Here is a 25670-nt window from a genome sequence, read left to right as displayed (position 1 = left end):
TACAGGTCGATGGACAAAGAGATCAACCCCAAGCAGTCACTGTGCCACTGTTGAGTGTGAGATTGCGCGTCCTGCAGTCCTGTTAAATGTGGTTGCAATTGAACCCTCTGTTTGGTATGGATCCCTTCGTGCGTGTTGTACAATGGGAACAAGCCGAGATGGTGTTTGTGTATGGCCAAGCTGCTGTAGGTGAACATGGTCTGCCAACTCCTCTCCTTCGGGCAGCAGTGCCTTTGGTTTGGAATACTCCCTATGCACATGAAACGATAGCACATCCCCCATCTGTTTTTCATCCTTTTCTAAAATATTGTCTTTTACTTCTCTTCGGCTGCTTAAAAATAATAATAAATAAATAAATAAAAATACGTACCATGATATTCACAATGGAGTGCTGATTCTAGTGACACCAAACACTTAAATCCAAGCTATTTATTTATTATACAATAGATTTTTAAAATTTTTTTGCCGTCACCACATAGTCTTGAGAAAAGAAGTCACTAATTATCAATACATAAAAATACATGAGGTATTCACCTCGTAGAATTTTCCTGTCTGTTTTAGCTGGTGTCCATACAATTACAATTTGTTGATTAATTATGATTTTCTGGAATCCTTAATTGAAACTTATGTCAACATAGTCCTAGATATATACTATCCACTACTCACATTTAATCTGTACTTCGCTCATGTTCTTTTTGTGTGCATTGATTTAATGTTCTGTGCCAATTAATCATTAGGCTTTATTATTAGAAGAAAGCATCTGAAAGCTAGTTAATGATGTGTGCATATGATGTATGTACACTTATTTTATGCCGCTTGAAGAGCATAATCCATTCACACCTTGCTGAGTATTGTACATTATTATTATTATTATTATTATTATTATTATTATTATTATTATTATTATTATTGTTACTAATTTTTTAATAAATTGCATATTTCATCAGCTACGCTCAATCATAACTCCTAAACTACAAATAGGACATATTGGGCACATGCCTCATTAAATCAGGCTTGAAACAGGAACTCCTAATTTTTCAATATCAAGTTAGTGGCCATAACTGCCCTCCCTACCAGAAAAATCCTGGGTCTGCACACTCTGCCTTAACTGCTCACAGCATCTACATCACCATTGGGCACCTACTCTGAGTGTGCCTTTTGATGGCTGTCACTCATCAAGTACCCTTCTGTGTCTGGTCTTCTGTCTTTTTACTACCGGGAGTGCATCCTGCCCACTCTTGGGTTGTGCTCAAAAGCCTCGTCTCAGTGTTGCGTAAGAGAGCTCGTACAAATACTATAATGTGCTAGGCCCCACTTTAGGAGACTTGCTTTGGAGTGATGATCTTTCAAAGCTGACCACACTCCACTTTAAGCTGAGGTGGACTTTATAGTTCTCGTTTGCTCTAAGGAAGCTATTTCTTGATTTTTAGGCTTTGGTATGCCATATAGTGGTTGTTGTTCAGAAGCGAAGGACTTCATTCTCTCTTTGGTGGCTGGTCTCCTTTACTCTTAAATTATTAGCGTTCTGGCAGAACTATAAGTTTGCTATACTCACAAGAGCTACAACTTTTGTAGGTCATGTTTAGTTTTAACATGACTCTCAATGTTTCATTACTTCTCCTCAGGTAATTAATCTGGCACATTTACAGTGGGCATTAACATATCTGACACTGGTTGTTAATAAAGAGATTACTGATGTAAGTTGATTGATTAAACCATGACCTTAAGCAATTTATTTACAGATGCTGAGCAATTTATTTACAGATGCTGATCATTGCCCATCAGACACTATATACACAATCCATTTCATTAATGTGGTGAACAGTAGGTTTGTGTGTTTTCTCTTGGAGGTATTATTCATGGTTTTTAATGGTGATTCCCCTGAAATTTCATGTGAATTTTGATACCATAGCTGTATGCATCAAATGGGAAAAATGTGGACAACTTTGCATTTTAAAGCACAATTTTGCGTTTCTTGGTCAAACATGTGTACACCCCTAACCCACTGCTAATAAAACTGACAAACTGCAGGGATGGATTCCTAACTGGAAATGGTGAAAAAAGGTCCTATGGACATGTGTCCAGAAATGCATTGTTGCCACAGTAGAAGGCACTGAGGAATGAAAGTTCCACTGACCACATGCCATGTGTTCCTTATGTGTTGCAAGCTGTGTGATTGGTGCATCATACTGTAGGCAGATAGTCTGGTATTCATTTTGAGAACAAGCTAAGGTGGTGTTTGTGTATGGCCAAGCAGATGGAAATGGTTGAGAGGCAGCATGGCTATACCAAAAGAGGTACCCTCACAAACACCAACCACATCACACAACATTTCAAGTCCTTTTTGGATGTCTATCTGAAAGGACCCATGATTACACAAAAGCCCAAAAATGTGATGTGATGTGGTTGATTTCTATGAGGGTATGTGTTTTGGTATAGCCATGCTGCCTCTTGATTGTTTCCGTCTGCTTGGCCATACACCAACACCATCTTGGCTTGTTCCTGGCATAAATACTGGACCATTCTGCTACTTAACAGAATGCTGTGCCAATCGTACAGCCTGCAACACACAAGGAATGCACAGCACATGGTCAGAGGAACTTCGTGAGTGCTCTCTACCATGGCAACAATACATTTCTGGACACATGATCTTAGGACCTTCTTCCCTTCATTTCTAGTCAGGACTCTGTCCCCACAGTTTGTCAGTTTTATTAATGTTCACATTGTATTACACACACCCTCTAACCCACTGTTGGACGGACACACACACACACACACACACACACACACACACACACACACACACACAGGCGCGCGCGCGCACACGGTGAACATTAATAAAATCGACAAACTGCACGATTTCGCTGTAGTTGCACTGCTTCTTCATTTACACACATCAAAAAAAGTTTTGCATCACCCCGGTTCCCAGAACTCCTCAAGATACATGTAGATATTGTATCACAGACACAATCCATTTGACTGTTCAGAGATGTCACTAAACCCTCCCAAAGATGTAAACAACCATGTGTGAGCAGCGTCTATTAGATGGAGGGGGTCTGACAGCTGATCAGTTCAGTCATTCCACCAGGAAGGAGGTACATAGCTCATGTTGTCTGTAGTTCAACCATGCCTAGACAGTCATCACCATGGTTTGATCATGTCTGCATTATTACATTGTGCCAGTAAGGGCTCTCAATAAGGGAAATGTCCAGGCATCTCGGAGTGAACCAGAGTGATGATGTTCGGACATGTAGGAGATACAGAGAGACAGGAACTCTCGATGACATGCCTCGTTCAGGCTGCCCAAGGGCTGCTGCTGCAGTGGATGGCCGCTACCTATGGATTATGGCTTGAAGGAACCCTGACAGCAATGCCACTATTGTGAATAATGCTTTTCGTGCAGCCACAGGACATCGTGTTACAACTCAAACTGTGTGCAATAGGCTGCATGATGTGCGACTTCACTCCCAACATCCATGGCGAGGTCCATCTTTGCAACCACGACACCATGCAGTGTGGTACAGATGGGCCAGCAACATGCCGAATGGACCCCTCAGGATTGCCATCACATTCTCTTCACCAATGAGTGTCACATATGCCTTCAACCAGACAATCGTCATAGACTTGTTTGGAGGCACTGTACAGCAAGTGCAGCAGGGTGGAGGTTCCCTGCTGTTTTGGGTTGGCATTATGTGGGGCCGATGTACGCTGCTGGTGGTCATGGAAGGCACCGTAATGGCTGTACGATACATGAATGCCATCCTCCGACCAATATTGGCGAGGCATTTGTCTTCATGGATGACAATTCACACCGTCATCGTGCTCATCTTGTGAATTACTTCCTTCAGGATAACGGGACATTGCTCGACTAGAGTGACCAGCATGTTCTTCAGACATGAACCCTGTCTAAAATGCCTGGGATAGATTGAACAATGGACAGTGTGACCCACCAACCACTCTGAGGGACCTACGCTGAATCGCCGTTGAGGAGTGGGATAATCTGGACCAACAGTGCCTTGATGAAATTGTGGGTAGTATGCCATGACAAATACAGGCATGCAGCAATGCAAGAGGATGTGCTACTGGGTATTGGAGATACCGGAGTGTACAGCAATGTGGACCACCACCTCTGAAGGTCTTGCTGTATTGTGGTACAACATGCAATGTTTGGTTTTCATGAGCAATACAAAGGGCAGAAATGATGTTGATATCTACTCCAATTTTCTGTACAGGTACCAGAACTTGCGGTACCGAGGTAATTCAAAACTTTTTTTATGTGTGTGTTTCTCAAAGCTTAGTTTGGACATTGCCCGTTCTAATGCGGTACATGTGTTTCACAAAAACTAATAACAAATCCCATACCTATGTTCTGTTTTAAAATACAAAACTTATGCAGTTAGAAATACATCTGGAAAGCAAAACAGTAAAACAAAAAAACATACAGATTTAAGTCTGTAGTGATTTCCTGAAGTCAATTAAGGCGAAAACAAGGATGGTTAATTTCTAAATACACTGCTGGCCACCGTAAATGCAACACCAAGAAAGACAAGAGGTAGCACAACAAAATTTATTTTGTAGATAACATGTTGACCAAGTATCAAATGATTACGTTTACAGACGTCTGTGACATGTGGTTCCTGCCGGAATCAGTAGCCAGAGTAGCCGCCATTGTTGGAGATCACCGCTGCCACACGTCTCGGCATTGAGTCAAAGAGATGTTGGATGTGTTCCTGGGGTACAGCAGCCCAAGCAGCTTCCACACGTTGCCAAAGATCATCTGGTGTGGCAGCTGGGGATGTAATCTGGGTCACTCGTTGAGCAACCATGGACCACATGTTTTCTATCGGCGAAAGATCCGGAGAGCGAGCCGGCCAGGGAAGCAATTCAATCTGGTTATTGACGAAGAACCTTTGGACAATGCGTGCCAAGTATGGTCGCGCATTATCCTGTTGAAATATGGCTGTGGCCGAGCCCTGAAGGTAAGGAAGGACAACTGGCTCCAGCACCTCGGATATGTAGCGCCGGCTATTTAAAGTACCGGCAATGCGTACTAGAGGCGTGCGAGAGTAATATCCAATACCGCCCCATACCATAATACCCGGTGCAAGACCAGTGTGGCGGTGCATAATGCAGCTGTCCAGCATCCTCTCTCCACGGTGTCTCCACACTCGAATCCGACCATCGTGGTGCTGCAGACAGAAGCGTGCCTCGTCAATAAAGACAACGTCATTCCATTCTGCCGTCCACATCCGTCTGTCATCACACCATTGGCGACGGAGACGTCTGTGGTTCTGCATCAATGGTAGACGAAGCAATGGACGTCTTACGGACAGACCACTCTGCTGTAAACGGCGTCGAATGGTACACGCAGACACTGGATGATGCGTTACAGACGCAATGTGCTGTGCTATGGTTCGGGATGTCACTGAGCGATCCGTCACTGCCATGCGCACAATTTGCCTATCAGCACGTGCAGTGGTGCACTGAGGTGAATGCGATCGACCAAGCAGCCCAAGCAGCTTCCACACGTTGCCAAAGATCATCTGGTGTGGCAGCTGGGGATGTAATCTGGGTCACTCGTTGAGCAACCATGGACCACATGTTTTCTATCGGCGAAAGATCCGGAGAGCGAGCCGGCCAGGGAAGCAATTCAATCTGGTTATTGACGAAGAACCTTTGGACAATGCGTGCCAAGTATGGTCGCGCATTATCCTGTTGAAATATGGCTGTGGCCGAGCCCTGAAGGTAAGGAAGGACAACTGGCTCCAGCACCTCGGATATGTAGCGCCGGCTATTTAAAGTACCGGCAATGCGTACTAGAGGCGTGCGAGAGTAATATCCAATACCGCCCCATACCATAATACCCGGTGCAAGACCAGTGTGGCGGTGCATAATGCAGCTGTCCAGCATCCTCTCTCCACGGTGTCTCCACACTCGAATCCGACCATCGTGGTGCTGCAGACAGAAGCGTGCCTCGTCAATAAAGACAACGTCATTCCATTCTGCCGTCCACATCCGTCTGTCATCACACCATTGGCGACGGAGACGTCTGTGGTTCTGCATCAATGGTAGACGAAGCAATGGACGTCTTACGGACAGACCACTCTGCTGTAAACGGCGTCGAATGGTACACGCAGACACTGGATGATGCGTTACAGACGCAATGTGCTGTGCTATGGTTCGGGATGTCACTGAGCGATCCGTCACTGCCATGCGCACAATTTGCCTATCAGCACGTGCAGTGGTGCACTGAGGTGAATGCGATCGACCACGCCGGTCCGTCGTACCCTCCTGCATCCAACGGTCACATGTCCGCATTACAGTTGTTTGGTTTCGTCCAACACTAGTAGCGATTTCTCTGTATGATAATCCACAATCTCGGTAAGCCACTATCCTTCCTCTGTCGATCTCGGATACTTGATCAAAAGATGTTCGCTGTTGTCTACGAGGCATAACTGATCGTCTTGTGAAACAACCACAAGGTAAACACATGTGCCGAACGTGCACTCGTCGAAATCGCCAAGCCTTAAATGGCGCTATGAGGTGGCGCCACAGGCGCGCGTGATGTGCGTCTGCGCTGAAATTCTAATCAGTTGCATATCTCATCGCTGCAAACTCATGGTGTAAATTTCACTTGATTCGGATGCTTCCTTTAGGGTGTTGCATTTACGGTGGCCAGCAGTGTATAATACCAATTTCCTTCCCCATCCTTGTCTTTTCCTAAGTAAGGCTTGTACCCTAATGCCCTAACCAATGATACATTGAATTCTAATCTTTCAGTTATTGTACACCATGTAAGTAGTTATGAGACATTATGTAATGATTTTGGCCTGCAATGCATTCTCATGGTAGGCAGGAACATCACCTGACAAGTCACATTTTCTTCATTGTTTATAACTCAAGGCTATACCAGAAACATGATATCCATTATCTTAGTAAAATAGAAAGGCCATTATTCTGCATGCATCAAGACAAGTAACTCAGTTCAGAGTTATTGATTCTTTTCCCATGTACTCATTGCAGCAAGTTAGGACTATACACATCTTCAGTAATGGGAGGAGCTAACGTACTTTCTCCATTTTCTCTTTTTTTATGCTCAAACAGGCACTTTATGACTTTAGGTCTGTTTTTATCAAAATACTCGTATGAACGTGCTGTGGCATCACACAGATGTTCTGACTTGACTTTGCATATGCCCTGTGTGTGGCTATACTGTCCAGAACTCATATGCGGTTGGCTTATAAGGTATGAACTAAGTAAATAATAAATACAGCAATGCCTTATGAGGCTTTGGTTAGAAGTACAGACCTGTTCTGGCCCTGATAGTGTTCAGACACTCGTGGATGACACACAAACTAAAAGTGAAGGTTACACAAACAAAAGTGCTGAACTCAGTTTTCCAATGTTTCTTTGCTGAGAAGGAGCAAGGAGTACCGCTGCAGATTAATTCTCACACCACTACAACCAAAAATAATGTACTCGTAGACATCAGGGTTGGTGGCATTGAGAAACAGTTATAATCACTAAAATCGAACAAGGTTCCATGGCCTGTCGGAATCTTTATCAGATTCTATACAGAGTTTGCAGCTGTGCTAGGCCCCCTTTTAACCATAATATACTGTAGACCCCTTTAACAGGAAACTGCCCAGTGATTGAAAGAAAGCACAGTTAACACCTATAAGAAACAAAACTACAGTTCAGTATCAGACATCCATCTGCTGTAGAGTCTTAGGATGTGTTCTGAGCCCAAATGTGATAAGGTCATCTTGAATAAGGTGACCTCCGTGTCAACCAGCATGGATTTCGAAAAAGATGGTCTTGCAAAACCAAACTCGTGTATCTCTGACATGATGTCCAGCGATCCGTGGCTCAAATCAATCATGTGACTGTAGTATTTCTTGACATCCAAAAATCATTTGACTAAGTACCAGTAAAATACTTATTAATAAAAGTAAAATGATTTTCTAGTATCGCATGAAGTTTGTGATTGCATTGGAGGATTCCTTGGATTGAAAGTATCTGCATGTTAGCTTTGTTTTGGAACTGGCAACAGATGTGGAAGTAACTTTCTAAATGCCTGAGGGAACTGTATTGTGACCCTTGTTGTTCATGTTGTACAGGGTTTTTAAAATTACTTTTGCTACTTGATAGAGTCCCCATGAATAGAAGAATGATCGTAGGACAATGGAACTTTGTGGAAATATTTGTAAGGACACGCAAAAGAAAAATAATGAATAAACCGTTGAAACAATCACATTTTAATTTCCTCATGAGAGGTTAAAATTTGTTGATTGCGTACCATATTTACTTTGTGGGCTGCATGTGTTGCTTGAGGTGACAACCATCTGCGTCCACAACAGCGTGGAACCACACTAGAGATACCATTTTACTATTGTTCACAGTTTTTTTCAAGTGGTGGACTGTGGAATGTTTGATTGTTGTAACAGAGCACTTCTTGAAGATTGCACTTTGCATCCAGCATTCTCAGCCATGGCAACAGTTACTACTTCAACAGTTTGTGGCGCAATTGGCCATCGGCCCCTCTTAGGAGCAATTCCCAAATTGCCAGTTAATTCAAACTTCCGAATCGTGTTCTTCAACTTCAGTGCGGGAAGAGGACCTCTCAGTATTCCTGTAATGCATTGCTACTTGCACAGAGCAGCAGCATTATTGCTGTTGTTTTGATAAAACAGCTTTACAAGTAAAGGGCTGCTCACCTTATCTAGATTCATGTTGACTGTTTGCAACTGTAATCCACACTGATGCTTGTGTTTCAGCCCTATGCCAATGTACAATAGAAGTCTGTAACAGTATGTTATGACACTTTACACAACTAAAACCGGAAATCCTGCAGCTTGGGTACCCATATGATTCGTAGTTTTCTATCTTCACTGGCTCAAGCAGTGAAAGTTTAATTATGACAGACAATAGTAACCTCAGACATTTTGCAGCTGATGCAGTTGTCTTAAATGAAATACTATCTGGAAAAAAAACCTCCACAAATATTCAGGCAGATCTTGAAAATATTTGATAAAGGTGCAAATTGTTTTAATGTTCGGAAATGTAAAATTATATACTTCAAAAAATGCCAGAAAGTAACATTCTGTGATGACAGTATCCATTAGAAACACAGGATATTAGAAAATGTAGCCAGCAGATTGCTTACAAAATACTTGTGTGCCCTTCATATAATATTACTCGTTTGCTGGGACCTGTACTAAATAAAATTAACAGGTGACATTGAGAATGTACAAAGAAAGGCAACACAAGTTATCTCTGGTTTGCTTGACTAACAAGATAATGACATAGAAATGCTGAAAAACCTGAAATTGTAGACACTGAAATTGTAGACACTTGAAGATTGAACACAGACTACCCCATGAAATAAAAAAGTTCCAAGAGTCAGTATTTTGGGAGTTACTCGAAATCTTCCACAGAATCCTACACATCAACGGACAGATTAGTCTAATTACAGTGCACACAGAGACATTTAAGTGCTCCTTCTTCCCATCTTTCAAACTTGAATGGAATGAGAAGAAACCCTAATATGTGGTACAATGGGAAGTGCCTTGTGCCATGCACTTTACATTGATTTGCACAATATGGATATAGATGTAGACATGCTTTATCAGTAGTTCTAATGTGAACTGTGAAGTTGACAAATCAGTTAAGTCAAATATGAATGAAAAAGTGCTTAAAAATTCCACAGTACAATTTGCTGCTTTTTAGATTCTCATTTTCCGGTTTCTGCCATGTTGATAGTTGTAAGTGCTATTCTTTTTCTACTGGCCTCATATTTCACCAGGTGTTTTGGGACTACCTCCCTTCACTCGCCTTTTTATTTCTTCCATGATGCTAACAATAAAACTCTGCAATGCTTCATTGTTGAAATGTACTTCTAATTTTGTTGAAGTAATCAGTGGCTTGTGCTGTTGTTGCTTGTAATGTTATTCTAATAGCCATATAATAAAACAGACTTGTTTAAAAATTTCAGTGTGTAACCATTGTCATCCTCTAGATTTAACATATATTTTAATTAAGTTGTTGTGATATAGTTCTCCAGTGTTTTTTATCTAAGAGAAAGAAATTGATTCCAAATGGATGGGCAAACAAAATAGCCAATGTCCAAAAAACTTTGTGTCCAAATCTGAGCTTAATTTATTCTGAATTTGTTAACTGAGAAGAATATTTTGCTCAGAGAGAATTACGAAGCGTAATGTAATCACTTGTGATAATTCACTTCCCTTCAGTTTCTAGCTGTTATTACTTCAAAGCATTGATCTTTTCATTGCCATTAGGTATCGTGTAATTTTTGTTTGGTGTTTACGCTAAAGTGTCCCAGTGTTTTTGGTTGTGACACATTCAAACAACAACAATTCTATGAGAAACTTCACGTACTTGCAGCTATAGTGTTATGAAAGCGCATATGTACATATGTTCTTATATAATAGTGAGTGTGATGGTTGATAAATATTTCTAATTTTTTAAAACAATTTTCATTCCAGAACAAGAATTCAGACTTCTGTGCCCCATTAACTTCATTTGACTGGAATGAAGTGGATCCCAATCTGATTGGCACTTCAAGCATAGATACTACATGTACCATATGGGGGCTGGAGACAGGACAGGTAAGTTCTGTGCACTTTAAGTTTGAAAATAATTGAAATAATTTAATGAATTGTGTTCTATATCATTTGGTTTGGCAGTAATTATGCATAAAGGATAATTTCTAATTATTTTATTTACTTTTTTATTTTTGTTAAATCTAAATATTTCTAGTAAAACTTTATGATGGATAACTAGAAAGCTTGAGAATCCATCCATTGTTACTAGGAAACTGGACATGTACTACAGCATCTTTGTCAGTGCTACAGGATAGTTAGCAGCAATAGAATGTTATCTGTGGGGGATTTAATGGAACATTGTTTATTCTTCTTATGTTCCATGTCTGCTATGGATATTTTCTTAATAGTTATTAATACTTATAAGTTGTTAATGGGTTATCAGTCTGGTATTCAGTGTTCATCATTGAGTGTGTTACTGCATACAAGGATGTAGGCTAGGAATAGAAGGGATGTGGCACTCTGTCGTTGTACTCACTCCTTCCTGTTTGTTATAGTGGTTCAAGAGCCAGTCGAGACTTCAGGTTTTTGTGGGCCATACTTCTCCGTATGAGTGCCACAGTAGTTCCTTGAATAACAGAAGTTGACTGATTAAATAATGCAACAGTCAGTTCCCTCTTCTTCCCTCCGCCCCCCTCTCCCTCCCCCACCACCAAATACAATTATCGCAATTTGGTTTGGGAAAATAATTAGTTATAATTCCAAACTGGCTGTACTTATTTCTCATAGGCATTTACAGCTGTTTTACAAACATGAATTGTTGCAAAATGGAAATGGAACTGAGACCAGACAACAATGAAAATTGTTGCAGTGCTTCAGTATAAACAAGATAACTTTGAAATAGTGTTATATGTGACATGGTTAAAACATTGTTCGCATCCTTGATCCAGGAGAATGGGAGAGGTGTGTGGTTGAGATATAGGCTTGAAATATCTTTATTAATCTTTACAAAAAACAATGCCTTATCTAAAGAACCATGTTGTAACTGCAGAAGAAAAATATTTATGGAGTAAAATGATGGTTTGCCAACAGGTACCCAGCAGGTTATTGTTTATCCTTTTTCTAGGTAAGTGACTTAGCCATGTACATCCAACCATGTTAAGATGGATGTATGAAGTGGGGGCAGTATTTACATCAGTCTTTTCCATCAAAAGCTGATTGTTGGATGGAGTTAGGGGGGTTACATTAATCAAAGCACCATGCCACTTCTTATAGGTGAGAAAAATGCTCTCTTTGTTTGATGTAATTTTGCAGAGTAATGTCAAAGAAACTCATTTCTTGTGGTTTGTTGTACAGGCTGTTTCAGAAAGATTCATCTGAATTCACAAGACTGTATCTTATACAGGAAAGAAGATGAAACTTGGGGTGAATTTTAACTTACACATAGAACTAAAAAGCTACTTTCCAAAGAATCATGCAACTTTACAGGAGTGTACGTCTTACATACATGCACAGAATGTTTTCGGGTATTGTGATTACTTTTAGGGTTAAAGTCTTTATTTATCTTCCACAAATGTTAAGTGTGCATCCCCCCTCCTGGTAGATGCAGCTTACGCAAATTTGTGTGAAGGAAAAGCACAAGGCACATAGGCAAAGTCTTTTTACAAATCTGGACACTGAGCTGACATTGAGTAATGAAACACACACACACACACACACACACACACACTTGTGGTCTGTCGCTCTCTCTCCAACTCATGGTACACCCTCCCATCCTCCAACTGTAGGTGTAGACCCACCCCCTCTTCCTCTCTCATTCTTCACTTTCTGGCCATCCCCCCCTCCCCCCTCCATTTTTCCATCTTACCTTTCCAGTGTTTACACTGAAATGAAAGTTTTCGAAAATAAAAATGCTGACTTATTTATAAAGCACTCTACAGTAAAATGAGGTGTGATCAAAAAGTAGTTCATCCTCTGCATTACAGAAAAGGGAGTATTATTTGTTTAACTCAGATTGTAACTGAATTGTAATGGTAAAAGTTAGTGAACAGAAAGGGGGGAGGGGAGAAACACTACCTACCCTTTGTAAAAAGATGTCATTTTTCTACTTTCTGTGTAGTATGCACTGTGATAGATTCCCAGACAACTGGGTGACCTGCATGGTTCCCCAGTTGCTTCTGGGAACATAGCAATTGTTCTTCTAGAGGGTTGCAATGCAGCCTCTAAAATCCATCCAAATCCTTTCCCGGGCAATGTTACATGTGTTGTAAAAGCATACTTGTAGAAAGAATTGTGTAACTATTGACATAATTCAGTTGGTCATTTCAGGGAATAGCTTTATTTACACATTCTTGCTTCTTAATTATATTTAAAATTATGGGTTGTCTATACATCAGAAACAGATGTGGTGTTTTCTTTACTGTATGTTCTCTGAGTATACTCACACTTTTAGCCTGATTGAGAGGCTTATTTCTCCTGATTTTGATTTCCTTTGTTGAAGAAAGTGAAGGAAATGTCTAACCTTGCTGAAGCATGACTTCTGCACTAAGGTGTACTGTTAAGATCCAGAAAACTAGCTGATAAACTAGCATTTCTTACATTTCTTACATATGAAAGGAACCTCTGAATGTATTTTTACCTTCCACAGAAAGATTACATGTGGGAATATGGGTAAAGATGAAGTCATTTTCTCAATAATTTATGTGTACTACTGCTTTCTTGTACCTTCACTGCTACAATTTTAACAGTATTGTGTCATAGCTTTTTGCATCACTGGAATTATATAACCTATTCGTTCGTAGACACTACGTATGAACCAGTCTATAGTTAGGGATCATCGTTTGTGACATATCACTGGCAAAGGAATTTAGGAGAGAATGAAATTAGTAATGTAATCAAGAAAAACAAGTAGGAGTGGAAGGAAACACAAATGGGTGTAAAAAAAATGGAGCAACTACTGCCCTGTGTCACACATGACAACTTAAAATATCAGAGAGTGAAAAGTCCATTTATTAAACCTAACAAATGACAGCATAGCTGTTAGTGTAAACATGTACAGGTTAAAAAAGACATTTTCTGAAAATATTCAACATAAGTTATGAGATTACCTTATCCTTAAAATGAAAGGAAAACTGAAGAGGAACAGATGAGACACCATACAGTACTTGCATTATCTCATGACATACCTTGAGGGGATGGAAAAGGATGGGGGGGGGGGGGGGGGGGGAAGAGGGTTTATGCTGTGTGGGTCTATAGCGTTGTATAAGCTATATATCAAATCTGAGTCTTGCAGGGAACTTTGCCAGTAGTGATTAGGAATGTTTTTAGTGAACCTGGTGTTTTGTAGTCTGTGGCTGGTGAACACACCCAGTCCTCTTGATTGATGTATAAATTCTGAGATTGCATCAGTGATCACTGTATGACATAGTGGTGAATTGTTTTGTATAACACATATGCAGGAAGGATCTTGGCTTAACTGTCCAGGTTGTTAGGATGGTAGGAACCTGTATGAATAAAATAAGATCAGCTACATGTGGAATGGGTGGATAATTACTGGGGCACCTCCCACACCTAAGTTGTGTGAGACTTAGATGTGTGAGGCTTTGCCCAAGTTGATGTGTGAACACCCTGTAGTTACTACTTTCTTTTTCATTTAATGTCAAGGGCATTATTGGCCATACTCCTGCTCCACAAGCCTCATCTGTTTTATTCTATCTGATGTGTTTGTCTATTCAGTATTGAAAATCTTCATTATTACATAATTCCAGATATTATCCTGCCATTAACTTCTGAGTATTCCTGTACCAGGCATTCCATTTATTTTTCTAGAGAAAAGGTAGCATCTTCTCCAAAATTCTTACAGGACAGCTCAACCTTTCCTTCTGATAACTATATTTTATCTTTCTTCCTAAACATTAAAGCTTTACATCCAGTTCATAATTACACGGGCATAGTAGATCGATATTAGTAAGTTATGATTATTCTCTCATTTTTTCCGGGATTTTGGTATAACAGTAAAATGCTCTGTTGGCAGCAAATATATATGTGCATATGTTTCTACATCTCTTCTGTTGTTTTTGCTGAATCTCTTCCTGAGTATTTGAAGCAGCCTGCTTTTTTTGAAAATTAATCTGTCTACTGTGGATCAATTAGAGTTTTCTTATGTACCTTCAGGTATTCTGTCTTTGCCTACTTAACATACAGCCCGTTTTGCTGTTTATTACTTCCATTCTGGGTTTACTTATTAACACTTTTTTATGCCTCTTTACAGTTAAAGCAAACTTTGTTAAGACTTTTTCCCATTACTACAGAAGTCACTTCATGGGTACCTTTCTCAGATGTCTACCATGGTATGAATTACGAACTGGTGTATTATTAGAGCTGATATTCCATTTATCTTTTTGGGATTTACTTCTTCTGTTAGGTTTTTCAAGTGGTGTGTGATAGTTTCAACACACTAATTATTTCTTTTTTAATGTATTTTCATTTGCAATATGATTACCAGAAAGTCTTTGTCACAGTTTGCCTTTATAAGTTCTTATATCTCTCATACTGTTTTTAAATCTTCTTTGGATAGCTACATGGTCAATCCTTTCTTTTATGATGTACCGTAATTTTAAAAAAATTAAATTGGTCAGTATTTTCAAGTACATGATTATAACTGTTGTGGTAAGCAAGTCTCACTGAGTCTAGACTCATTTACTGTTATGGTACAATACATGTTGCCTGATGGCTGCAAAAACAGAATAGAATAGCTCCTTGCTCTGATGAGCCCTTCCAGCACCCACTGTCATTCACGCATCACAGTGTGTGCATTCAGCAGCCTAGAAAGTATAGCAGTCGTCAATCTGAAGATTGTTTTGAACACTACAGTACTCTATTAGGCATGGCCCTGTTGGAAGTGGTAAGCTTACCACAACTTAAATTATGTCTATCATTAAGTTGCTTGCACATTATCTATAGATTCTATTTACTAGAAGGCTGTGCCTCATGTCAATGTTCCCACATGAGTGGGTTTATGCTGCTTAATGTTAGATCATTTGTCATTAGAAAGTTTATAATATGTTGTATCCAATTTTCTGAAATTTCTACATTTACCATAACTTGAAATTACTGAGGGTCACTTTATAGATTTCTTCTTTCTCACTTCAGTATTTAAGTCTCCTGAAATTATTTTTGCATTATGTGTACATAATGGATTGTATGAGTGTTCTAGTTGGTTGCAGGAGTCTTCTTTTTGTGTTGTCATCTTTATTGTTTATGAGGCATTCAGAAAAGTAATGGCTCTACCATGGAGTGTATGAAACCCGATTTTTCAGGTGATTCTAACAGTGTGTGTCTGGTTCTTGCTCTCAGGCACAAAAGGCGCGAGCGAGCGAGCGAGCGAGCGCGCCCGCCCACACACACACACACACACACACACACACACACACACACACACACACACACACAAAAGCACAGTATAATTGCATATGGAAACACAGTATGTGTATTTACAAAAGAAACCATAAAATTATCCATACAAAACATGTTGAAACAAATAGAGATAAATGAGCACAAAAATAAACTATAAAATAGTAAATAAGTGTGTGTGTATAAAAATAAGGATGGATATACAGATGTAGATAAGAGAATAACTACCATATCTAGAATAAAATTGTTTGTAAAAAAAGTTAAATACAAAAATTATCATAACATTTATTTGTAAAGTTATGCAATTTCAGTTAACAACTAACATGAACAGTTATAATATGTACTTAAAAGTGTCCAAATAGATTTTTATTATTGAGGTCTATGTGCGTGTTCAAAATGTAGTCAGGCTATCCTTTCAGGAATTCACGTATTTCTGTTTCTTCTAGTGTATCCACTGCTCATCCTTTTTAATGTCACAGTTACATTTTTACTTTCAACACTTCAGTGCTCATCTTATTGCTGATCTGTTACAGCCCCTCTGGGTCAAGTGAAATATTCAGCACTAGTCATTGGCTTTGACCACTGACATAATGTTAATGGCCGTTTGACATTGCCTTTTTACAATATGATTATTAGCTGGTGAAGCCAACAAATTTGAAAGCAAAAAACCTGATTGTAATGAAAGACTGATCTGTAGCTTGGACTGAGGTGTAGGTTAGCTTGGAGGATGACAGTGGACAAACTCAGTGAATGTGAAAGCAAAAAAACTTGGTGAAAGACTGATCTGCCTCTCAGGCCATTTGAAAAAATAGCCTCTGATATCACGTTATAGCCACCTTGTTGTTTACGGCGTTTGTTGCACGTTTCCTGTGTCAACTGGTCAATGTCAATGACAGGTATTGATTATTTCTCTTTAACTGCCTGCCCTACTTGAAATTGATGTCTTAGGTGAAATCCACCACAGTGGAATATAGCTTTTACAGTTGTACTATATGTAGAGTGGAGAGTACTCTTTATGTGGCCTCTTTCTCAGTTTCCTGTTCATCCTCTAGACAGGTTAAGTGTATGGTGAAGGACTGGAATAATGGCAGAAAATAGGTGTTTTAAGTTTTAACAATATATGTGCATCAGTTTTGATGGTTGTCATTTTGTTTCTCATATACTTGACTTACACCTAAGAAATTTCTGCTCTAGCTTTTAAGAACTTGGTGAGATTCCAGGGATTCCATGTATATATTTATGTAAAATTTACATTGTTGTCTCATTGAGATCTCTTGAAACAAGAGTCATCAAAGTATTACATAGGCTGAAGTGTCTACATACACTACTGGCCATTAAAATTGCTACACCAGGAAGAAATGCAGATGATAAACTGGTCTTCTTTGGACAATATATTATACTAGAACTGACATGGGATTACATTTTCACGCAATTTGGGTGCATAGATCCTGAGAAATCAGTACCCACAACAACCACCTCTGGCCGTAATAACAGCCTTGATACACCTGGGCATTGAGTCAAACAGAGCTTGGATGGCGTGTACAGGTACAGCTGCCCATGCAGCTTCAACACGATACCACAGTTCATCAAGAGTAGTAACTGGCATATTTTGACGAGCCAGTTGCTCGGACACCATTGACCAGATATTTTCAATTGGTGAGAGATCTGGACAATGTGCTGGCCAGGGCAGCAGTCGAACATTTTCTGTATCCAGATAGGCCCGTACAGGACCTGCAACATGCCATCGTGCATTATCCTGCTGAAATGTAGGGTTTCGCAGGGATCGAATGAAGGGTAGAGCCACGGGTCGTAACACATCTGAAATGAAACGTCCACTACACGCTTCCAGTGTGCGTTCACTACAGTGTCACCAAACACGGATGTGACCATCATAATGCTGTAAACAGAAGCTGGATTCATCCGAAAAAATGACGTTTTGCCATTCGTGCACCCAGGTTTGTTGTTGAGTACACCATCACAGGTGCTCCTGTCTGTGAACAGCGTCAAGGGTAAGTGCAGCCATGGTCTCCGAGCTTATAGTCCATGCTGCTGCAAACGTCGTCGAACTGTTCGTGCAGATGGTTGTGGACTTGCAAACGTCCCCATCTGTTGACTCAGGGATCGAGACGTGGCTGCACGATCCGTTACAGCCATGCGGATAAGATGCCTGTCATCTCGACTGCTAGGGATACGAGGCCGTTGGGATCCAGCACGGCGTTCCGTATTACCCTCCTGAACCCACCGATTCCATATTCTGCTAACAGTCATTGGATCTCGACCAACGCGAGCAGCAGTGTTGCGATATGATAAACCGAAAACGCGATAGGCTACAATCCGACCTTTATCAAAGCCGGAAGCGTGATGGTAAGTATTTCTCCTCCTTACACGAGGCATCATAACAATGTTTCACCAGGCAACGCCAGTCAACTGCTGTTTGTCTGTGAGAAATCGGTTGGAAACTTTCCTCATGTCAGCACGTTGTAGGTGTCACCACTGGCGCCAACCTTGTGTGAATGCTCTGAAAAACTAATCAATTGCATATCACAGCATCTTCTTCCTGTCAGTTAAATTTCGCGTCTGTAGCATGTCATCTTCGTGGTGTAGCAATTTTAATGGCCAGTAGTGTAGTAGACAGATGATGTCCACTATAATTTTATTGAAGTCTCATTTGACTCGATCTGTGTTAAGGCTGCAGTGTTAAGCCTTCGGATTGGGTAGGATATCCTAACATTAAAATAACTTTATGATTTATGTTCCAGTGTGTATGGTAGCATGGGTCAGCCAATAATATTTCTTTGGCAAGGACAAAGTGCTTGCTGTGTTGCGTGTTTTGTAGGTGCATGCAGAGCTCGGACTAGCTGCAAAGCATTAACACTGCCCCCTTTCTGTTTAAAATCTGTAATTTCAAAGTTAAGGGAAGTTCTGGCAAAGTGTAAGTAATTTAGGCGAACACACACACACACACACACACACACACACACACACACACACACATCCTGTGCAGCTGTACAGCTAAATTGTGCCTGTGTTGTATACTCCTTTTGAGTACTTACGTGCGTTGTTTCCAGTGACCACAAGACCATTTGTTCTTAATGTGAAGCAGTTGTAAAGGATTTAATATAGGTGTGGAGCAGGTCTCCATGCTTGCCTTTGTAATGCCGCAGAATGTTCTATATTTAACAGAATAGAGTAAGTGTTACATTTCAATGTTTGTAAGTCAAATTTTTATAATATATCAAAAACTGAATCATTATTGTAGAGTTGACAACACACATTGTTCAATGCAAGGTGGTTGAGTTACGTATTTCAGAGATTCGAATGTTGACAGGAATTCTCACAGTGACTAATGTTTCACAGAGTGGCTGATTCACCTCAAGTGTTGCACCATCAACTAGGACCGTACATTCAGTATATCTAGTTGTTACCTTATATCTTTATGGAATATTTTGCAATTTTAGACTCTGTGTGTGTGTGTGTGTGTGTGTGTGTGTGTGTGTGTGTGTGTGTGTGTGTGTTCTAATTTATATGAATAACTCCAGCCTTTTTTTTTTTTTATTAGTGTTTCTGAAAAATTCTATGTCTAATCGACCAATTTCATAATGTGTTCCTGCTAGACCATCGTTGATTTTGGCGAAAAATTATGTGAGCTTTCACACATGCCCTCGATGAATATTGGTAAAGTTAAATGTTAGTTGAAGCAATACTGGCTAAGATTAGTAACTTTTTGGTCCAAGTGTGACTTTGCGCAGAACAAGCACGAATCTCTGGCAACTTTGAGCTGTTATATCTCAGGCAATTTTGTGTGGTAAGAAACTGAATTTGTTGACCTTGTACAAATTTATGTTTTCTTAACCTATAATTAAAGTTCCAGTGGCCCAGGCACAAAATGTAAACACGATTTCCAGCCTTCGAGCCATTCCATGGTTCAACAAATCGATCTGACGTTATACCAGTCACACACTTCCTTACGGACTGTAATTACACCTGTAAGATCTATCTGGTAAAATTTTGTGCAATATCTGATAAATCATCACAAGCTTATGTAATAATTATGTTAGAAATACCACAAAAGATTCGTTATCAGTCAATACAATATAATATAAATCAGTACCATTTATCTCCAATTTCTGAACACACTCAAAATTCATTTTCTGAAAACACTCAAAATACACATAATCAACACTCTTACAAAAAGCAACAACATAAATCAATAACCTTCAATGGTGTGATATTGTTCAAAACATACGGATACATGTAATGGAACTTTGCATGTCATGGAGTCCAACTCCGTTTCACCATGTTTCTGATTTTTCATGCAAACTTGACCTGTCCAATGTAAAACAGGCCAGGCCTGTGCAGTTTACATTGTCACCTGACTGATGTACTGCGGTCCCTTCCCATGAAGTTTGCATTTCGCCCAACCAGCATACCATGGGTCAGGCTCGTGATAATCACTTTTAGCCCAAGTACCAGACCACGAGTCTCTCATGTGGTTGCAGGTTAAGGGGTTAAGAATAATGATGAAAAGTATTTTATGACCCATTTCCAGCCAGAATACACAAAGGAAGCAGCTACTTGGATAGCAGAGTACTTGTGGAATTAACATGAAGGTTTTTTAGGCTATTCAGTTGTTTGAAGTGATCTAATGAACACTTTATAGTTGATATGCAGCAAGAGAAGTCCAACAGTGTTCAGAATAAAGACACTTTGACTGTCGTAATTTCATCAGTAAACTGCCGAAATATTTGTAATAAAGGTCCCGAATTTACTGCCCTCCACGAAAGTTCTCGCGCTCAAATTATTCTTGGGGCCAGAGAGCTGGCTGAAAGTGGAAAGCTTTGAGATATTTAGTGCGTCATGGAATGTATATCAGCAAGACAGATAAGAGGCCATAGGAGGGGGAGTGTTCATTGTAGACAAAAATATTGTCTCTGTTGAGTTCAAAGTTGAGTGTGACAGTGAAGTCACCTGGTTGCTTATCACAGGTGTTGGTGAAACCAGGTTAATTGTTGGATGTTTGTACTGGCCACCTGATTCTGCCGTGAAAGTTCTAGAGTGATTCAAAGAAAGTCTATGGTCAATAGTGCATACATCCCCAGATCATGCATTACTAGTTGGAGGTGACTTTAACCTGTCCAATATAGACTGGGATGTCTGTGGATTCACTGCGGGAAGGGGGGGGGGGGGGGGGGTTACAGACAGACAGCCATGCAGAATACTTTTGAACATGTTTTCTGAAAATAGTCTTGAGCAGCTAGCTCGGCAGATCACACATAATGGAAATATCCTAGACCCTGTGGATACAAATAGGCCAGATCTTATCAATAATTTCAGTATAAAAACAGGGGTTAGCGATCATCATGTCATTACCACAACTATGATTATGAAAGTTAATAAATCAGTCAAAAATGCTAGGAGAGTGTTTCTGCTAGACAGAGCAGGTAAGCAGTTATTAGCATCTCACATAGACAGTGAAATGGTGTTGCTTAGTTCCAGTAAGATGGATGTAGAGGAATTATGGGTAAAGTTTAAGCAGATTGTAAATCATGGCCTGGAGAGTTGTGTGTCTAGTAAGTGGATAAAGATGGGAAAGACCCACCATGGTTTAATAACAAAATTCAGCACATGCTCAGGAAGCAAAGGCTGTTGCATCTCGGTTCAAAAGGGAACACACAGATGACGACAAGAGAAGGTTAGTAGAGATTTGTGCACATGTGAAAAGATTTATGCATGAAGGATACAAAACTACCACTGTGACATCTTAACAAAAGATCTGGCAGAGAACCCAAGAAAATTCTGGTCTCACGTAAATTCACTAAGTGGGTGTAAGGCTTCCATTCAGTCCCGTTTTCACCAGTCTGGTGTGGCAGTTCTACATCTACATCGTTACTCTGCAATTCACACTTAAGTGCCTGGCAGAGGGTTCAATGAACCATTTTCATACTACTTCTTTACCATTCCATTCTCGAATGGTGCATGGGAAAAAGGAACACCTAAATCTTTCCATTCCAGCTCTGATTTCTCATATTTTATTATGATGATCATTTCTCCCTACGTAGGTGAGTGTCAACAAAATATTTTCGCATTCGGAAGAGAAAGTTGGTGATTGAAATTTTGTAAATAGATCTTGCCGCAAAGAAAACTGCCTTTGTTTCAGTTACTGCCACCCTGACTCGTGTATCATATTGCGCGATAACATGAAATGAGCTGCCCTTCTTTGCACTTTTTCGATGTCCTCTGTCAATCCTACCTGGTAAGGATCCCATACTGCACAGCAATATTCCAGCAGAGGATGGGCAACTGTAATGTAGGCTGTCTCTTTAGTGGGTTTGTCGCATCTTCTTAGTGTTCTGCCAACAAAGCGCACCTTCCTCACAATATTATCTATGTGGTCTTTCCAATTTAAGTTGCTCATAATTGTAATTCCTAGGTATTTAGTCGAATTGACCTTTTCTTTCTTTAGTGCTAATTGCCACTTTTCACACCTTACAGACATTCTCTCTACATCATTTTGTAATTGGAATTAATCGTCTGATGATTTTACTAGACCGTAAATTACAGCGTCATCTGCAAACAATCTGAGGGGGCTGCTCAGATTATCACCTAGATCATTTATATAAATCAGGAACAGCAGAGGGCCTGTGACACTACCTTGCAGAATGCCAGATATCACTTTTGTTCTACTCAATGATTTACCGTCCATCACTACGAACTGTGACCTCTCTGAGAGGAAATCATGAATCCAGTCACATAACTGAGACGATACTCCATATGCACGCAATTTGATTAATAGTCGCTTGTGAGGAACAGTATCAAAAGCCTTCTGGAAATCTAGGAATATTGAATTGATCTGAGATCCCTTGTTGACAGCACTCATTACTTCATGGGAATAAAGAGCTAGCTGTGTTGCACAAGATTGATATTTTCTGAATCCGCATTGGTTATGTATCTATAAGTCATTTTCTTCAAGGTGATTCATAATGTTAGAGTACAGTATATGCTCCAAAATCCTACTGCAAATTGAGGTCAGTGATATGGGCCAGTAATTCAATGGGTTACTCGTATTTCCTTTCTTGAATATTGGTGTGACCTGTGCTACTTTCCAGTCTTTAGGAACAGACCTTTCCTCAAGTGAGCGGTTGTATATGATTGCTAAGAAAGGCGCTATTGTGTCTGCATACTCTGAAAGGAACCTGATTGGTATACCATGTGGATCGGAAGACTTGCCTTTCTTAAGTGATTTGAGTTGTTTCGCAACACCTAAGATATCTACTTTTATGTCAGTTGTGCTAACAGCTGTTCTGGTTTCGAACTCTGGAATATTTACTTCATCTTCTTTTGTGAAGGAATTACGGAAAACTGTATTTAGTGACTTCGCTTTAGTGGCACCGTCATTGGTAACATTTCCATCGCTATCGCGCAGTGGCAGTATTGACTGTTTTTTGCCATTGGTGTACTTTACGTATGGCCAGAATCTCTTTGGGTTGAAGAAAGAAAAATGAAAGTCAATAGTTTTAAATTGCACGTTCAAGAAATCGTTTGCACAGGAGAATTGTACAAACATACTATCTTTTAACCATTGAACAGAGTGCCGTATGGACGACATAATAAGCTTACCTGGTGTAGAGAAAGAACTGAAAGATTTGAAAGCAAATAAATCACCAGGTCGAGATGGAACCCCAGTTTGATTTTACAAATAGTACTGTATGGCATTAGCACCTTACGTAGCTTGCATTTATCATGAATCTCTAGCCTGGTACAAAGTCCCAAGCAACTGGAAAAAGGCGCAGGTGACTCCTGTATATAAGAAGAGTAAAAGAACAGACCCCACGAAGTTACAGACCAATATGTCTAACTTCTGTTTGCTGCAGAATTCTTGAACATATTCTTAATTTGAATATAATAAATTGTCTTGAGACTGAGAAGCTTGTGTCCATGAATCAACATGATTTTAGAAAGCATCGCTCGTGCAAAACTCAGCTTGCCCTTTTCTCACATGATATACTGCGAACTACGGGTGAAGGGCAACAGGTAGATTCCATACTTCTAGATTTCTGGAAAGCATTTGACACGGTACGCCATTGCAGGCTGTTAGTGAAGGTATTAGCATATGGAATAAGTTCACAGATACATGAGTGGCTCGAAGACTTCTTAAGTAATCGAACCCAGTATGTTGTCCTCAACAGTGAGTGTTCATCAGAAACAAGGGTATTGTCAGGAGTGCCCCAGGGAAATGTGATAGAACTGCTGTTGTTGTCTGTATACATAAATGATTTGGCGGATAGGGTGGACAGAATCTACTTTAGTTTGTGGTTGATGCTGTGTTGTGCGACAAGGTATCAAAGTTGAGTGACTGTAGGAAGATACGAGACGACTTGGACAAAATTTCCAGTTGGTGAGATGAATGGCAGCTAGCCCTAAATGTGGAAAAATGGAAGCTGATGTGGATGAGTAGGAGGATCAAACCTGTAATGCTCAGATACAGTACTACTAGTGTCCTGCTTGACACAGTCAAGTCATTTAAATATATAGGTGTAATATTGCAAAGTGATATGAGGTGGAATGAGGGTGTGAGAACTGTGGTAGGGAAGGCAAATGGTCGGAGAATTTTGGGAGAATTTTAGGAAAGAGTTGTTTGCTTGTAACGGAAACAGCATATAGGACACTGGTGTGACCTATTATTGAGTACTGCTAGAGTTTTTGGAATCCGTACCATGTGGGATTGAAGGAAGACATCGAAGCAATTCAGAGGCAGCCTGCTAGATTTGTTATCAGTAGGTTCGAACAACCTGTAAGTGTTGTGGAGATGCTTCGGGAAATCAAATGTGAATTCCTGGAGGAAAGGTGACGTTCTTTTCGAGGAACACTGTTGAGAAAATTTAGAGAACTGTTATTTGAAGCTGACTGCCATACAATTCTATTGCCACCAACATACATTTTGAGTAAGGACCACGAAGATAAGATATGAGAAATTACGGCTCACATGGAGGCATACAGACTGTCGTTTTTCCCTCGCTCTATTTGCAAGTGGAACAGGAAAGGGAATGAAATGACAAGTACTGGTACAGGGTACCCTCTGCTATGCACTGTATGGTGGCTTGCAGAGTATCGATGGAGATGTAGAATATTTAGACAGAATTGCCTGAAAAAATCGGCATCCAAAAAAATTTCCAAGTTTGGCTCCTTGTATCTCTGGAACTACAGGTATGACAAATGTGAAACTTGGCATGTATAACCTAACAACTGAAGGGTCTCAGATATAAAATTTCATTTATGTACCACTTCCAATACTTGATAAATTAAGTGGAAAGTTCAGATTTTGTAAAAAGATCAAAAAATTGTGGTATTTCTGACCTGATTTTGCAAAAAAGCTGTCTTCTGTAAAACTTTACAAACTGGGCTCAATAGAAAGACTGTGTTTTTAACTATACAAAAAAAGAATGTATTTGATTGCCCAACATGGGCTAAGAGTGCTAGATAATTTTAATCAAAATTGGGCATGAAAATAGCGGCACATAAGTGTAAACGACAGATTCTTATGTTTTGTAGAATAAACACACACTGAACATTAAACTCAATGTGCACATGGCTGTGGAATATAAAATTTGATGCATGATTTTCCAATAATTCACAAATTCATTGAAAAGATGACTATTTTTGTGAAAAGGTGAAAATAGGATATATTTGACACTTCCG

The 25670-nt window shown here is 39.9% G+C and overlaps 1 protein-coding gene across 3 annotated transcripts in view; it reads left to right on the top strand.

The window, feature by feature from the left end:
* LOC124721555 (DDB1- and CUL4-associated factor 7) overlaps nt 1-25670 on the top strand; it is a 154151-nt gene that overhangs the window by 103796 nt on the left and 24685 nt on the right. For all 3 annotated transcript variants that reach the window (XM_047246593.1, XM_047246592.1, XM_047246591.1), the window contains exon 5: nt 10506-10628. In XM_047246593.1, coding sequence (XP_047102549.1) covers nt 10506-10628 — 123 coding nt within the window. The remainder of the gene's footprint in view (nt 1-10505; nt 10629-25670) is intronic.

This window comes from Schistocerca piceifrons, chromosome X, assembly GCF_021461385.2.
Source record: "Schistocerca piceifrons isolate TAMUIC-IGC-003096 chromosome X, iqSchPice1.1, whole genome shotgun sequence".
NCBI classification, from domain to species: Eukaryota; Metazoa; Arthropoda; class Insecta; order Orthoptera; family Acrididae; genus Schistocerca; species Schistocerca piceifrons.
This window is presented reverse-complemented; position numbering and strand designations above follow the sequence as displayed.